This window comes from Chanos chanos, chromosome 14, assembly GCF_902362185.1.
Source record: "Chanos chanos chromosome 14, fChaCha1.1, whole genome shotgun sequence".
NCBI classification, from domain to species: domain Eukaryota; kingdom Metazoa; phylum Chordata; class Actinopteri; order Gonorynchiformes; family Chanidae; genus Chanos; species Chanos chanos.
The window spans coordinates 17,324,168-17,342,146 of record NC_044508.1 but is presented as its reverse complement, the minus strand read 5'-3'; the positions used below and the strand labels follow the sequence as shown (position 1 = coordinate 17,342,146).

The 17,979-nt window shown below is 42.7% G+C and overlaps 1 protein-coding gene across 8 annotated transcripts in view; it reads left to right on the top strand.

Annotated features, from left to right (window-relative positions):
* The window catches only part of dlg1a (discs large MAGUK scaffold protein 1a), a 102,004-nt gene extending 89,455 nt beyond the window's left edge, over positions 1–12,549 (top strand). For 3 of the 8 annotated variants that reach the window (XM_030792041.1, XM_030792039.1, XM_030792035.1), the window contains 10 exons: positions 970–1,146; positions 3,602–3,668; positions 5,566–5,662; positions 7,142–7,183; positions 8,677–8,727; positions 10,380–10,481; positions 10,687–10,859; positions 11,053–11,162; positions 11,413–11,504; positions 12,400–12,549. In XM_030792041.1, coding sequence (XP_030647901.1) covers positions 970–1,146; positions 3,602–3,668; positions 5,566–5,662; positions 7,142–7,183; positions 8,677–8,727; positions 10,380–10,481; positions 10,687–10,859; positions 11,053–11,162; positions 11,413–11,504; positions 12,400–12,506 — 1,018 coding nt within the window. In that variant the 3' untranslated portion in view covers positions 12,507–12,549. Of the gene's footprint in view, positions 1–969; positions 1,147–3,601; positions 3,669–5,562; positions 5,663–6,050; positions 6,076–7,141; positions 7,184–8,676; positions 8,728–10,379; positions 10,482–10,686; positions 10,860–11,052; positions 11,163–11,412; positions 11,505–12,399 lie in introns of all 8 variants that reach the window. The other 5 variants (XM_030792040.1, XM_030792038.1, XM_030792033.1 and 2 more) reach the window with 3 other exon arrangements.
* Positions 12,550–17,979: the final 5,430 nt, after the last annotated feature.

Here is a 17,979-nt window from a genome sequence, read left to right as displayed (position 1 = left end):
GTTGTTGTTTTGGGGCTTTTTTTTTTTCTTTTTTTTTTTTTTAAATAAATCTGTTCAGCTATAACAAGCAGAACTTTCTCCAGAACATGACAGCTCACATGGATGTTCTTTTGTTTGATTTTAGAGACCTCGTCAATGTCTTCATGTTTTTTGTGGGGGTTTTTTCTGGATTTTTCCTCAGTTTTTGCCTCCTGTCAGAGAGCAGGAATGCAGTGTGTTTCTCTTTTTTATTATTGATGAAAGACCAGGGATTAGCCAGTGAGGAAGTATCAGAGAGGTGTTACTTCAGCTCCAATTCTTTCAACGAAACACTCACATGCCAACACACTCACACACATGCTCACACACACGCATGCTCATGTACGCACAGTAAGTGAAACAGTGGCCTATTTAGCATGTCTCTGTGGGCAAGTCTAGGCTCAGGAATGCTGAATTTGTGAGATTAAAGAGAATAGCAGTTAAAAAAAAAAAGATAAAGTGAATTTGTGTTTAGTAAGAGCCTTTCAATAGCTTTGTTCCTCCTCTGAGTCCATTCTGAGACCCTCTGGCCTTTTGCTTCTGTAGTGTACTCTGTCTTTTTTCAGGCCAGACAAAACTAGCATAGCCACAGAAAATCCTACTTCTCTTCATTTAGTGCTACTATGTGTTTGGCATCATCACCTGAAGCAGTGAAACACAAGCTCCAGAGACGTCATTTGACTCTCCTCCTGTATTCTCAATGCTTTTTTTTCTTCCAAACTATTCTATTCTGAAGTATTCCATTCTGCTCCATCTGTGCTTTACATTCTATTATAACTCTTATAGAACAATTCTAATTATTCTGCTCTATTCCATCTGTGCTGTACATTCTATTATAACTGTTATAGAACAATTCTAATTATTCTGCTCTATTCCATCTGTGCTGTACATTCTATTATAACTGTTATAGAACAATTCTAATTATTCTGCTCTGTTCCATCTGTGCTTTAGGGCTTTGTTTGACTATGATAAAACTAAGGACTCTGGCCTGCCCAGTCAGGGGCTGAACTTCAGCTTCGGCGACATCCTGCACGTGCTCAACGCCTCCGACGATGAGTGGTGGCAGGCACGACAGGTCACGCCCGACGGAGAGGTGGAGGAAGTGGGCGTCATCCCCAGCAAGAGGAGGTATGCTACTCCACTCACCCCTCATCCCTCTGTTCATCTCTCTGTCCATCCGTCTGGGGAGGAGAGAAACAATAGCTCAGCATACCCCCACCCCCTTTTCAGCATAATTAACACCACTGTGAGCTTAATGCTACATTAACTATTTGTTTCCACTAATGTCTCCTTTAATGTTCCTTGTAATAGCTGCAGCTTTCCACATGGCTGCCTCTTGGCTTTTAATTGAATTAGCACCCTTTGTGAATAATCAGCAGAATCACCCAGGCGTGCACACACACACATGCGCACACACATGACATTGCCATGTACTGAATACTGACATGGAACATGGAACAGTCATCTCCATCCCCTGTGTTCTAGAACTTCACTCTCACATATTAATTCATTCAAATGAGAAAATATTTTCATGTGATGTTCTTAGGTTACTTGTGTTTCTCTGTCTCTCTCTCTCTCTGCTGAGGGATTTAGGGAGTAAGTCTTACTTGGCAGTTTTCTGGAGTACACAGGTTTAAAAAGCTCTTATATGCATTCAGCTCATGAAGACTCAGTAAAAACTGTATGAGTGAGTCAGCAGAGTGCACATGCACGCACACACACACACACACACAAACACACACACACAAAGAGCAGTGTGTCTGAGTCCTAGCCATTCTCTCTTAGTGAGGTGACTGTTTCAGACAGTGTCAAACTGTACTCAGTTATAAGCATCAGGGGGAGAAGCTGTTTTGTTGTGAAAACTCAATATCAGGGCACAGGTTAACAAGCAGGCGAAAAAAAAAAACACTCACACAATTTTCTGGATACCTGAAGTGACCGGACCCCTGAAATGACTCTCAGGGTGACTGTTTTTTGGAGGAGCGTTGTTTTGGTTTTGAAGTAGTTTTTACTTTGTCTTTGTTGGAAAAATCTTGTGGATGTTGCTACGACCGCGTTTCAATCGGAGACACGTTTCCGCACGACAGATCTGTTACAGACAAACACCACCACGTCTCGTGATAACGGTGCATGAAAAATTTTGACTACGCTCGCGCCTTTAAAATATGCATCACTTCCTTTCCCCTGTCTGTCGTTCCTCTCTGCATTACAGAGATGAAGCCATTCCCCCTGAGTCTTCACTCTCCCTCTCCCTGCTTTCACCAGCCCGAGTTTAGTGGCATCAGTCAGCCATGAATCACTTTCTTTCTTCTGGATTTGCATGAATCAGTTCTTTGCTAGGGGCCAGACCTTTGAACAAAATTTGCATAAATTAACCTTTTTTTAGTATTTAACAACCTTATTGCAAAGACCAATAGCGTGAACTGTTATTGGTGTATCAAAAAATAACTTGGCCAATCACTGACCGCAGCACTAATGGGAAAACCGCCAAAGGCCTTAGCATGTTGACTTTGATTCGTGCGTTCTTGGATTAGCGACGTGAGCCAACAGGCTTCGGGAAAATGTCTGCACGTTTTCAGCAGGCGTTCCGTTTGGACCTTGGCCTTTGAATGTATTGGCATGTGATATCACACCGTTTAATCCGAGCTCTTCGGGTTAGCGATGGTGTGATAGCAGCGCGTCTTCCCTCGCCCCAGCAGCAGACACGTAGACGTCGACGTCTGAAAGACGACCGCTGACTTATCACCTCGCCACCGAAAATACAGCTGACTTATCGCCTCACCAGCGAAAAAACAGCTGCATCTACACGCAGCTCAGCTGTCTCTCACCTCACACACTCTCCATCTGACGGAAACACCGCAGGAGCAAACTTCTGACTGAAACTTTCCTCTTTTCAGACGGGCGAAGATTTTCCAGAGCGCAGAACGCTCCTCGCACATGTCCGCTGAAACGTTAGAAACATAGTTTCATACGCTTTTAGTCTATTGCATCGATGATATTCTGAGTAGGAACTGGACATTTGCTTTGAACTGCTTTCTGTACGTTGATGTATAAAGGGCCTTTTGAACATTTTGGCATTGCTTTTGTCTAGTTGCTGTGTTGCTTTTAAGAGAAATTCTTAAAAGCATTTGAGCAACTTAATCCATATCCACTAACAGATTTTAGGAACCAGGTTATGGTGTGTTGAGGCAGCTCAGTAATTAAAAGTAATTAAACTGACATTTTTGGTGGTATCATATTTTTTTTTATCAGAATGATTGTTCTGAGGCAGAATTTGATGGCTGCTCTTAAAGATTCACTTCCTGCTCATAAAGCTTGGTAGACTACAGCTGAAAATGAGACAGATTGATTATACTGATCCTATCAAGGTTAATTTCTTTTTTTTTTTTCCCAATTAGTCTGTCCTCTGAAGTCTCTGTGCCTGAGAGATAAAAGACTGTCCCAGTCCTTAGGATGCCTGTGGCTCCTGCTCTTGACTTGCTGAAAATAAATGTGATGTTTTTTTTCAAGCATAATTGCGATAAATATTTCATTAGCGGCCCATGAGTCTCTGCTTTAATGCGTTCGTCCTGTTCTCCATCAGGGTGGAAAAGAAAGAACGAGCCAGGTTAAAGACGGTGAAGTTTAACGCCAAGTCTCGAGACAAAGGGGTAAGTGTGTGCCTTTCCAAATTTGACTCTGTTACACACACGCACACCCGTGCGCAGGTCTCGTACATAATAAATGATAGTGCTTATTCCAGCACCACTGAGGAATTTTCTAGAAACAAAACTTGTTTGTCTCTGACTGTTCACTGCTTCAACCTAGTCCAGGCCAGTTTACACCAGTTTCTCCACAAACATTCACGCAGAACTTTTCCCTAGCATGCGTATTTTTAAGCTGTCGGATCTACCACGTCTGACTTTAGTCATTTAAAAAGAAAAGCACTCCTGATCCACACTGCATGAGTAAGAGGGAGATAAGCGTTGCTATGAGGCGGAGCGTCTGTTGGAGCAGGAGCGGTTGGTGTTAATTTTAACTCAGCACCGCGGCGTCAGTCCTTGCCTTGCCTTTGTCACACCTCTCCCATGTGCTAATGAAGTTCAGTCCCACTGTGAACCCTCCTGTAGCACCTCAGACATTTCACTAATCAGACGAGCACTGACGACTGGCCATTTTTAGCTTTCATTTGGGAAGTGATTAAGCACATTCTCTATTGCATTGTTAATGACGTCTGTTTAAAAAAAAAAAAAAATGCTGAACTGCCTGACGGTAATGTATTTATTTATAGACTGTGTTTAGTGTGTGTTGTGCATTTATGATGTGTAAAATGAATGTCTTGCACAGTTGCTCGAATGACCAAACTGAGTGTGTTCTGTACTAATCCATGTTGCTGACCGAGGCTTGTTGAAAAAAAACAAAAAACAAAGGCTAGTTAACAGCATGTTTATGACTCTGCGAGTTCTCACGGCATTGTTAACAGTTTAGCAAACTTTTCCCTCACTGGATTATTAACGGCAGTCTCGATATGGCTGTGTTGGCATCCCACAATCTAACACAGCTCAAACAAAAAAATGCAAAACTATTGCATGAACTGTTGAGTGTAAAAAAAAAAAAAAAAAAGAAGAAGAAAAAAACAGGTACGCTTGCCATTGATGTCAAACTGCTTCTCCACGTCCTACATTGTTCCTCTCCTTCTTTCTTTTCCCTTCTTTTTTACTTCTTCACTCTGTCCTAACCTCTGTGAATTAATAAAATTGTAATCTGGAGCCATTTAGCATGAATGTCCCAGTTTGTCTGTGCTTACTTCACTGTTAGCTTTAGCCTCGTGTTCGAAAAACCGTCTTTTGGTTCTCTGTGCTTCCGTAAACTTCATGTTGTCATTTGAGATGAGGCAACTCATTTCCTCATTTTTTTTAAGTGCCTCTGTAAATGCACTTTCATAAATAGTTATTTTGCCATGGAGTTAATCAGATTATGTAAACTGCCGAAAAAAGGCCCAGTTGCTCTAAGCTGCATGCTTTGCACATGTTTGTCTTGGCTATGGGCACTACTTATTAATTTGCCATGATTTTGGTCAGATGTTTGGTAATCTGTGTCATAATCTGAACTGACCCTGTTGCCATCTGAAACGATAAATTGGATTTTTTTTTTTCTTGTCCAGTTTGGTAAGAACGGATTGGTTTTTAGAAGTAGAGGTTAGGCTGAAATAGTTTTAATTGGTTGCTACCAAATTATGAAATCACATGGAACTGCATCAGACAAAACTGCAAACATCGCAATACATAGACAGTATATGTATAACTACACTGCTACGAACTGCAAACATAGCAAATGAATGATGATGATATGTTTGGCTGGTGTCCGATGGCATTAAAATATCGAACGTTTTTCAAGTGAGGATTATTTGATGGCAGCAGAGTCAGTTCCTTGGGTAACTTTTCAGTTTTGGGTTTTTGGTCACACCAATACTAGACACCTCCTCTCCACCCCCCCCCTTTTTTTTTTGTTCTCCCACCCTCCCTCCGTCCCCTTCCTCTGTCCTGCCCCCCCTCTTTTCCTCAGCAGTCACTCAATGACAAGCGTAAAAAGAACCTCTTTTCCCGAAAATTCCCTTTCTACAAGAACAAGGATCTCAGCGAGCAGGAAACGAGTGATGTGGACCGTAAGTACAGTACAGTTGCCGTGGTAACCTGGCCAAAGAGACAGCCGACAGGGTGACCCAGGACAGCCTCAGGTCCAGGAGCAGCTCAGTGCCACTGGACAAATCCCCTGTCACTCTCACGTAACCCAGACCTATACCAGTCCCCACGTCCAGGAGTCTGCCCGTCACCTCTAGAACAGGGCGTAAATCAGCAGAGATCGGTGATTAGTCAGTTTGAAGTTTGAGTCTTTCCTCCTTCTGGGGTTCACTGTGAATCCGTGTGCACGGGTCTGGGTTCTGTGGCAGCTCGGTGGATTTGTCCGGTGGTCGGAATACGTGTGGTGCTCCAGTCATTTAACGGTTGTTGTGTTTTTTTGTGGTTGTTTCTCTTGTTCTCTGCTGAACACAGGACCTCTCTGACGACAAAGCCATGAGTAAGTCCTTGCACGGATTCCCACAATCCTGTTCTGCCCCTTCTTAGTCTCTCACATCCACCTCTTCTCTCTCACCATTCTACCCTATTCACCTCATCCTCAGCCTTTTTTTCAGTATTATTTTAGTTCATTCAGTTTTGTTTGTAAGGCAGATCTTGAATGGGAAAGTCCATTAAACTGAGACAATACCTTTCCATTTTCCATACATCTAAGATTATGCTAATTGACACAACATTTTCAGAGTTTTTCATCAAAATTCACAGCAGTTAAGTTTTTTGGGCAGCTCCAGGTCAGTTAGTTTCCATGGTACTGAAATGCCCCAAATCTCTAAATCTCCATCAGCAAACTAATCTCATGTCTTATGGTTTTTTAGTAACTGAAGTTCAAACCAGAAGTGTCAGCCACCCTTTGTCTTGACATAAGCACCTCTGTTACAAAACTACAACCACTACTACACCCTTCACTGACTGAAGATCCCTCTGCGTCGTCATAGTACAGAGAAGAGAAAAATGAGCAATACACTTAGATGTTGTTCAGTTCATGAGTTCGTGTGTGTTAGATCAGACCACAGAGTGCGAGTGCGTGTGTGTGAGTGTGTGTGCGTGCTTATACATTTGTACGTGTGTGTTTTATGTTGCCTCTCATCCCCAGGTGGTGGAGCTGCTCCCCTCTCTGTCTGTAAATGAGCAATGAACCATGACGGTGTTGAGTTCCTTAGACTATGTGGTTTTGTTAAATTCATAATGCACCTGTTAAAATTTCATAATGCCACAGGCTGTCTCTATCCGGCCTTAATGTCCCCTGAAAACGCTCGTATCCACTTAAAAATGACACGAGAGACTCGCTCCCACCAAATTAAAACACCGTGTGCATCCTAGCATCAGAACATGCGGTTTACGGACAGAGGTTCTCATTGGAAGCCAACGTCCTGTAGGTTCTCAACACTGCCATCTGCTGGGCTCTGGTTATCTGTAATTTCGTTTGATTTGTTGATTTGCGTATTTTCTTGTGGTGTGTGGTGATCCGTGCCATGGTGGTCCTCATGTCCCCTCTGTTGTGATTACAGAGCATGTAACGTCTAATGCCAGCGATAGTGAGAGTAGTTACCGTAAGTGTGCCTTCCATTCCATTTCCCACCATCCTGTTCTGCTCGGCATTTGAGCGTGTGCGTGCGTGCGTGCGTGCGTGCTGCGTGCGTGCGTGTGTGTGTGTGTGAGTGTGCATGTTGAGATGCTTGCCTCTCTCCACCCATCTCCTGTCGTTCTTTCTGGGGGTTCCTGAATGTTTCCTCTACGTTCCTTATTAGAATGTGTCTGCCCCCCCACACACACACTCACAGCTTCACACTCTCACACATACACATTCACTTTAAGTCTAGTGCAGGCATGAGCTGTAGTGTAGTGTGTTTTTCTCATTCATTAACCAGTAGTGTGTGTGTGTTTGTTTGAAGGAGAAGGATTTCTGACAGATTCCTCTCAGCTTCAACACTCACTGCATGTGCTCAGTCTAAGCAGTCTAAAGACTCGTTCACCATTCACGAATGTAAAGACTTGTTTACAGTTTACCAGTGTGAAGACTGGTTTACCGTTTGCCAGTGTGAAGACTGGTTTACCGTTTGCCAGTGTAAAGACCTGCTTAAAAACATTTACTCCATACACATATGCAGACAGGCAAAGTATTATAGGCACTGGTTTACACTGTCTTTTCCCAGTGTCTTTCTCCAGTTCACCAGTGCCTTTTCTCTGTAGACGTGACCAAGTAGTTCATTCCTAACCAGTCTTTATATGGCACTGCAGAGTCTTTCTCAAACTACACATTTATCCTCCTTTAAACCACACACTTACCTTCCTTTAATGTAAAGAAGAGGAAGAAGTCTACGTGACTGATCCCTGGAATAAAGCATATTATATAACCATTACAAAAAATAATTATGCTGATTTGACATTTAAATTGTGGTCTTACAGTAAGTGTCTTTTGTTAGTTTGGTGGATCAGGGATATTGGGGTTTCAGATTTTGTGCATGTGCTTGTCTCTGAGTGGCTGGAAATGTCTCTTGAACTTTCAAACAGACTGCATGCCTCTCAGCTCAATGTCATCTCTGCATATGCAGAGTGTTAACAATCATACATTCAGCTCAAGTGCGATTAGTGCATTTTGACGAGTGCTTTACTTCATTTGTTGTTATATTCCCATCACAAATATTCACATGAATTCATTGAAATCTCTTTAGTATTGTGGCATACTGATTATGCATTGTAGTCTACGCATGTGTTCTACACATGATCAAATCCCAGCTGGCCAAATAAAAAAAAAACAAAAAAAAACAGCACAGTTCAGTAAACAGTAGACCACCTACCCACCCCCAACTTCACTGGGAAAAAAAAACTACACACACACACACATACATCACCTCCAGACAGATTCCTCAGCAGGGTCTCATTTTGTGGAAGTGCATGTGGTCAGTAGAGACCAGTAGAGGTAGCGATGGTCACACAGACGAGTGTACTGGCAGAGTGGAAGTTAGGCAGCGTGAGGACACTGTTGGACAAGTGAGCGGTGTGTCCGATTGTAGCTGACTGTGTGTGTTCTCCGCTTCACCAGGTGGACAGGAGGAATATGTGCTGTCCTACGAACCAGTAATTCAGCAGGAGGGTAAGACACGCACTCATGCAGCATATCCCCCTGTCCCTACTGGTTTACCATGTCCTCTCTCTGTCTCTACTGTTCTCCATGACTCTGGTTTACCAGTGTCCTCTCTCTGTCCCCACTGTTCTCCATGACTCTACCATGTCCTCTCTCTGTCTCTACTGTTCTCCATGACTCTGGTTTACCATGTCCTCTCTCTGTCCCCACTGTTCTCCATGACTCTGGTTTACCATGTCCTCTCTCTGTCCCTACTGTTTCCATGACTCTACCATGTCCTCTCTCTGTCTCTACTGTTCTCCATGACTCTACCATGTCCGCTCTCTGTCCCCACTGTTCTCCATGACTCTGGTTTACCATGTCCTCTCTCTGTCCCCACTGTTCTCCATGACTCTGGTTTACCATGTCCTCTCTCTGTCCCTACTGTTTCCATGACTCTACCATGTCCTCTCTCTGTCTCTACTGTTCTCCATGACTCTGGTTTACCATGTCCTCTCTCTGTCTCTACTGTTCTCCATGACTCTGGTTTACCAGTTTCCCCTCTCTGTCCCTACTGTTCTCCATGACTCTACCATGTCCTCTCTCTGTCCCTACTGTTCTCCATGACTCTACCATGTCCTCTCTCTGTCCCTACTGTTCTCCATGACTCTGGTTTACCAGTGTCCTCTCTCTGTCCCTACTGTTCTCCATGACTCTGGTTTACCATGTCCTCTCTCTGTCCCTACTGTTCTCCATGACTCTGGTTTACCAGTGTCCTCTCTCTGTCCCCACTGTTCTCCATGACTCTGGTTTACCATGTCCTCTCTCTGTCCCTACTGTTCTCCATGACTCTGGTTTACCATGTCCTCTCTCTGTCCCTACTGTTCTCCATGACTCTGGTTTACCAGTGTCCTCTCTCTGTCCCTACTGTTCTCCATGACTCTACCATGTCCTCTCTCTGTCCCTACTGTTCTCCATGACTCTGGTTTACCATGTCCTCTCTCTGTCTCTACTGTTCTCCATGACTCTACCATGTCCTCTCTCTGTCCCTACTGTTCTCCATGACTCTGGTTTACCATGTCCTCTCTCTGTCTCTACTGTTCTCCATGACTCTGGTTTACCATGTCCTCTCTCTGTCCCCACTGTTCTCCATGACTCTGGTTTACCATGTCCTCTCTCTGTCCCTACTGTTTCCATGACTCTACCATGTCCTCTCTCTGTCTCTACTGTTCTCCATGACTCTGGTTTACCATGTCCTCTCTCTGTCCCCACTGTTCTCCATGACTCTGGTTTACCATGTCCTCTCTCTGTCCCTACTGTTTCCATGACTCTACCATGTCCTCTCTCTGTCTCTACTGTTCTCCATGACTCTGGTTTACCATGTCCGCTCTCTGTCCCCACTGTTCTCCATGACTCTGGTTTACCATGTCCTCTCTCTGTCCCTACTGTTCTCCATGACTCTGGTTTACCGGTGTCCTCTCTCTGTCTCTACTGTTCTCCATGACTCTGTTTTTCTGTGTGAGGCTGAGCTTTTGGATGTTGGTCACATACTCAGCCATGGCTGGTGGTTGGATATGCTCTGTATTGAGCTTTTCACAGCAGGTGTGATGATGAACCGTAGTGTGTGGCAAGACACAGGCAGGTGTGTGAGTCGAGAGCTGACGACATGTGTTCTGTTTCAGTGAATTATACCCGTCCAGTCATTGTCCTCGGACCCATGAAGGACCGGATCAACGATGATCTCATCTCTGAGTTTCCCGACAAGTTTGGATCCTGCGTGCCCCGTGAGTTACATTTGGTCAAATTGGTGTGGTTTCCACAGCAACAATGCGCTTACACTCACCAGCTTGACTACAGGATCTTCACTTCAATCCTTTCATTTCTCAGATCTTACAGACTCTCATTGTAACAGTATTTTCTCCCTCACATATCATCATGCCTTAAAATGATCTCTCTCTCTCTCTCTCTCTCTCTCTCTCTGTGGTCCAGACACAACCAGACCAAAACGGGACTATGAGGTGGATGGCAGGGACTATCATTTTGTGCTTTCGAGAGAACAGATGGAGAAGGACATTCAGGACCATAAGTTTATCGAGGCAGGCCAGTACAACAACCATCTATATGGCACCAGCGTGCAGTCAGTACGAGAGGTCGCAGAAAAGGTGAGAGCAAAGCCAAATATTATACCTGTCGTCATTTTTGTGCTTTGTGGAGTTTGCTCAGTTTCTACGGATAGATCATGGACAAAGACCCTGTTAAAAAACGGTGTAGTTAATATGGGTCTTAATGTGTTTTGGGCGAGTGCTTTGGCGGTTTGAGGTTTAAAATGGATTGCTCGCACTCGTCTGTCCGTAGGGTAAACACTGCATCCTGGACGTGTCAGGCAACGCTATCAAACGCCTGCAGATGGCGCAGCTGCACCCCATCGCGGTGTTTGTCAAACCAAAATCAGTGGAAAATATCCTGTAAGTTAACATGGGGTTTTTTTGTTTTGTTTTGTTTTATTTTATGAACAGTTAATGGAGTTCATTTTTTAACATCATGTACTGACAATGGTTTACCAACCATAAATACTGATATAGCATACTGCACAGGCATTTTCTAGGTCCACCTCCTCAGTGGTGTCGGGTCATTATTTTGTGTGTGTTGGTATATACGTGTGTTAAAAAGGAAGGGAGAGCGTTGTCAGTAATGTGTCTGCTGTTTTATCTGCAGAGAGATGAATAAGAGGCTGACAGAGGAGCAGGGCAGGAAGACTTTTGATCGCGCCATGAAGCTGGAACAGGAGTTTACAGAGCACTTCACCTGTGAGTACATCACGGGCCTTTCACAACCTCCATCACACACCGTCACAATGACTTTTCACAACCTCCATCACACACCATCACAATGACTTTTCACAACCTCCATCACACACCATCACAATGACTTTTCACAACCTCCATCACATGCCATCACAATGACTTTTCACAACCTTCATTACACACCGTCACAGTGGCCTTTCACCACCTCCATCACACACCATCACAGTGACTTCACCACCTCCGTCACACACCATCACGACTTTTCACCACCTCCATCACACACCATCATGACTTTTCACCACCTCCATCACACACCATCACAACGACTTCACCACCTCCATCACACACCATCACAACGACTTCACCACCTCCATCACACACCATCACAACGACTTCACCACCTCCATCACACACCATCACAACGACTTCACCACCTCCATCACACACCGTCACAGTGACTTTTCACAACCTCCATGACACACCGTCACAGTGACTTTTCTCCACCTCCATCACACACTGTCACAGTGGCCTTTCACAACCTCCATCACACACTGTCACAGTGGCTTTTCACAACCTCCATCACACACCGTCACAGTGGCTTTTCACAACCTCCATCACACACCATCACAGTGACTTTTCTCCACCTCCATCACACACTGTCACAGTGGCCTTTCACGACCTGCAACACTATAGGGGTCAGTTCAACACATTACCTTCACTATCACTGTAGGGCTCACCATCTGTGCTGATACAGTTTTTAATGGACACTTAAGACATTGCAGACATTGGTATCCTTTATTTAGTAGATTATTTAAGACAGATTTATAATAATGAAGGTTAAATATATCTGTATATGTATATAGCCACAGGTGTAACCCTGTCCTCCTTTTCCTCTCAGCCATCGTACAGGGAGACACGTTGGAGGAGATCTACAACCAGGTTAAGCAGGTCATCGAGGAGCAGTCTGGCCCCTACATTTGGGTGCCAGCCAAGGAGAAATTATGAAATAGCAGAAGACAAAGAAACCTTTTTTTCTTTCTTTCTTTCTTTTTTTTTTTATTTTGTTTTTCTCTGTCTGTCGTCTTTTTTTTTTTTTTTTTTTGAATAACCGACCTGGCCTGCTGTGTGCGTTGGCACACTGACCCCAAGCATAGGAAACTCAGAGGATGTGTTTGTGCAGACGAAAGGTGGTCTCCTAGGCCTCCGTCACGCTAACACTCAGCGGCAGCCGCAGGGCTGTCCCTAGGACTCTGGATCTGTAAAAGTCCTACTCGCGGGGGGCAAGGGCTATGACTGGGCAGCATGCCACTGGGGAGATTTTTATGGTACAGTTCCTTAATGTTTAAGGGAGGTGACTTTCTGCAAGGAAAAAAAAATCACAATGAATCAGATGCATTATGTATAATTTGGTTTATTACTGATTTTTTTTTTCTAACTAATAGAAGTTTGTGTATCGACTCACTTGTTTTTGGAAAGGAAGAAAAAACCAGGACATGAGGCAAATGTTTGCACGTTTTAGATTTAAGAGCATGTTTTTGGAGAGTTCTTTTCTAGTTCATTTTTTTCCAGGTATTTTGTTGTTAAGGTGTTGTTGTTTTTTTTTTTTTGTTGGATACATGTTTGAGCTGCATTGATCATAGCCATCATCTTGCTTTTCTCCTGTTCTGTTTCTACTCAGTCTCCTCCGCTTCCATTCACTTTCATCACTACTGCACAAAGAGATGGTGAATTTTTAATCGACATTATTCTGGCACAAAATAAAAAAACTCTCTTTGCCTTTTTTTTTTTTTTTCCTTCTTCCTCCCAAAAATCCATTCGATATCGTCATGCCAAGGCTCTTTAGAGATGAATTTTGAATCAAGGTACAAAAGTGATAAACGGCTGAATTTAATTTTCTTTTTTTTTTTTTTTTTTTTCTCCTCCACTTTTCAATTCCTGGTGGCCACGTTTTCATAGGACAAGACAAACCAATGCAAACCTGAAAGAATTCATTGTACACTGAGATTTTAACATATACTTAGCCCACGGTATACTGCCTATTTTGTTATAATAAAAGTCTATATTGAGCTTTACTTAAACTCTACAGCTATGGGAAATATTTTCTTTACAATGTTAAACATATATAAATATAAATATATATATATAAATATGAATATATTTTCCTTTACTTTTACCACTGTCTTGTTGTTGCTTACTTTTCTTCTTGCGCGTAACATTGGGCAACGCATTTCACGTTAGTCGATCAGAGAACATGCCCAAGGCCTGGAGCTTGCATCAAACCAGAGACGAACGGGATCAAACAGTCAGTCACTAAACTCAGTTAAGTCAACAGCTGGTTCTCCTCTGCCTCTCGTCCATGTGTATTCTCTGTGAGGTTTTTGTTTTGTTTTGTTTTGTTTTGTTTTTTTCTTTTCTTTTCTTTTCTTCATGGTGACATGCATGGTTTTTAAGCAATAGTTGTTATTACAGAAAAATAAAGAAGGTGTGATGCAAAGACAAAGAATTCCCATGGTTTTCCAGCTGGGATTGTGAAACGGCATATCTTGTTTGGACGGATTTGAGTGGGCTGTCGAGTTGTCGGGCCTGACCATGCTCTCTTTAATGCAAGCCTTTAATGCTCCACCAGGGGGCGAACTTCTGACACATACCTTCACTCGTCATCATGTTCTGCACAGACGATTGTTTTTTAAAGACTGCTTCTCTTCCACTCCACCACTGCTTTATAACTCTTTTCCTTCTCTCTTTCTTTCTTTCTTTCTTTCTTTTTTTTTTCCTTTTTGGACTGGATTATGTAAATAACCTGCTGACCAGATTCATTCCATTTGTCAAAAGAGGAGACCTGCTAATAAAATAAAGCTTTCTCATACGGTTTTGTAATGTATGTGTCTTTGTTTCTCAGTTTGTGATGGCAGAGCTCTTCTGGTTGTTTTCAGCCAATGGCGGTTAATGATTTCAGTTAACTGGGTGAGTTAATCTCACCAATTGGAATAGAGTTTGACCTCATCTCTTATATTAGCACCAATGGGTGCTTTTGAATGAGTCATTGTTTTACATGCAACAATAATTGAAACTACTTCCAGTAGCTCCGTGTATCTGTGTTCCTGGCCAAATTTGACCATACCGCAAACAAATTTGCTTTATTCACAGTGATTTTATCATTGGATTATCGACATGCCAATATCCGTATCCTATCACAGTATCATCTGATAAAGAAAATCCCCAGTCTCCCCACATTCCAGTAGAATGGACTGTTTTATCATAAACATGAATCCTTTGGACTGGACTAGCCCTATAAAATATCCTGCTTTATATAAAATACATTACAATGTAATATCTTGTCTTGTAATATAACACAGTTAATTGATATATTCTTTGGGTTTTATGAAGGTTGTATTCTTATTTCAAGGTCACAATAAACAATTTTCTGTCCCTCTTGAACAAGGTATTGTACGGTTATTGCCCTCCGTCCAGTTAGTCAGCACATTAAATCTTCATGACTCAGATGTTGTCAAATAGGTTTTTGGTTCAGCGTTAATGTGGTATCACAGAAAGTCAGAGGGAGACGAGAGGTGGGCGGGGCCAGCCGCGGTCAGAGGGGCAGTCCTCCCATCTGTCACGTCTGTGCACTGGTTTGAGACGTAAAATAAACAAATTTAAGTTAATATGTAATCACTCTGACATCTTATAGCTTTATGGTATGGTTTTCATGTGATATGGAATAACTTTACAGTGGCATGTGAGAATTTGGGCACCCCTGGTCAAAAGTTCTGTTACTATGAATAGTTAGTGAGTAGATGATGAACTGATCTCCAAAAGGCATAACGTTGAAGATGAAACATTCTTTTTAACCTTTTAAGCAAGATTAGTGTATTACTTAAGTTTTGTACAATTTCAGAGTGAACAAAAAGAAAGGAGCACCATGCAAAAGTTTGGGCACCCTTAGAGATTTGAGCCCTCCGATAACATTTACCAAGGTCTCAGACCTTAATTAGCTTGTGAGGGCTATGGCTTGTTCACAATCATGGTTAGGAAAGGTCAGGTGATGCAAATTTCAAAGCTTTATAAATACTCTGACCTCAAACCTTCAGCCCCAGCAATCAGCAGCCATGGGCTCCTCTAAGCAGCTGCCTAGCACTCTGAAAATGAAAATAATTGATGCTCATGAAGGAGAAGAAGATAGCAAAGCGTTTTCAGGTAGCCGTTTCCTCAGTTCGTAATGTAATTAAGAAATGACAGGTAACAGGAACGGTTGAGGTCTGGAAGACCAAGAAAACTTTCTGAGGGAACTCGTAGGATTGCTAAAAAGGCAAATCGAAACCTCCGTTTGACTGCAAAAGACCTTCAGAAAGATTTAGCAGACTCTGGAGTGGTGGTGCACTGTGCAGTGACATCTGCACAAATATGACCTTCATGGAAGAGTCATCGGAAGAAAACCTTTCCTGTGTCCTCACCACAAAATTAAGCGTCAGAAGTTTGCAAAGGAACATCTAAACAAGCCTGATACATTTTGGAAACAAGTCCGCAGCGAGCAAAGGTACGCTTGGAGAAAAAAGGGTGCAGAACTTCGTGAAAAGAACACCACTCCAACAGCGCAGGGTTGGATCGATCATGCTTTGGGCTTGTTTTGCAGCCAGTGGCATGGGTAACATTTCACTGGTAGAGGGAAGAATGGATTCAATTAAATACCAGCAGATTTTGGAAGCAAACATCACACCATCTGTAAAAAAAAAAAAAAGCTGAAGCTGAAAAGAGGATGGCTTCTACAACAGGATAATGATCCTAAACCCACCTCAAAATCCAAACTGGATGACCTCAAGAGGCACAAGCCATGGCCCTCACAGTCCCCTGACCTAAACATCAAGAGTCTCACAGAACCAGAAGCCTTTTGCGAGGAAGAATGGGCGAAAAATCTCCCAAACAAGAACCGAAAGACTCTTAGTTGGCTTCAAAAAGTGTTTACAAGCTGTGATACCTGCCATAGGCGGTGTTACTGAATATTCACCGTGCAGGGTCCCCGAAACTTTTGCCTGGTGCTCCATTCCTTTTTTTTTTTTTTTTTTTACTCTGAAGTTGTACGAGACAAAAGTAATACACTAATCTTGCTTAAAATGTTGAAAACAAATGTTTCATCTTTAACTTAATGCCTTTCTGGAGTTCATCAGTTCATCCTCTACTCTACTTAACTGTTCACAGTAACAGACCAGGGGGGCCCAAACTTTTGCCTGCCACTGTACATAGTTTTAGCGGCAGTGCTTTGATTCGCCCTTGTCCTCTCTAACCCTGTATTGGGCACAAAGCTGTCTGAAAAAATCTCCGGCACCGGCTAGTTACAGTTCATACACTGCGGATGTTATAAACTCTGTTATCTGCGTGTGATGATTTCACCTGACTGCGCAGCTACAACCTAAGCATGTCAGCTATCTCAATTTCCGCCCCGGGTTATCTTTATCAGGAAAAATGAGATTTATTTTGTTCTGTTATGTGTAATAAAAATGTTGAAAGCAGGTGGTTCCAGAGGTAATTAATATAATAGGCACTAAAATGCCAGCCAGGCTCATTAAAAGTCTTGGGTATGTTTCATGGGGTGTACTGAAAAAGCTAACGTTGATGTGGAATTTTGAGGGAAAGACATTATCTATGGTCAACCATGATGAAAAGTGTGATGTTAATAATGTGAAAGATGGAGTTCTGAGACATTTCAATCCATGTACACCTGACTTTCTCTCCTCACAGATGCAAACAAATGGTGTCCATGACTAAAGATTACTGCAATAGCTAGGCTGCTAAGTTGTGCTGAGTCATGTGACTAGACCAGGGCAGATGACAAAGAACTCTTCAGTAGAGAAAGACACATTATCCTAAACCAGGGTCAGAGTTCTGCTGAACTAACAATAGAGCATTTAGGGTTGGTGGGTCTAAGAGAAAACCATTAACGTAACTGACAGTTTGATTATGAGAGTCAGAAAAAGACATTCATCCATTAAGTTTAGATTAAAATTGATTCTGCTGAATCCAGAAGTATGTTTTATGGTTTAGAGTGTATTTTCTCATACAGCACTTCTTGTTAATGAATTCATCCTCATGCTCAGCAGACAGAAAGAAGAAGCAAGAAGTACTTTATTGCTCACACGCACACTAGGAGCAGTGAGCAGTGGAATTCAACCTGTGCATTTGACCCATCCTATACACCCACACTAGGAGCAGTGCACACATGCACTATGAGCTAGGAGCATTGGGCAGCCGCAGTGCAGCACCCAGGGACCAACTCCAGTTCTTTTTGCCAGTGCCTTGGTCCAGAGCACTGACAGGAAAATTAACCCTAACATGCATGTCTTCTTCAAATGATCTTGAAGTATCTGACTGCAAATGTTCATTTAGAGCATGAGCAGGCAGCTTCATCTATAACAGTCCATTAAGTAAGAAGGGTGAAGATACTGTGGTCAGGTTAGAGTTGCATAAATCCTTTATCACACCGAAG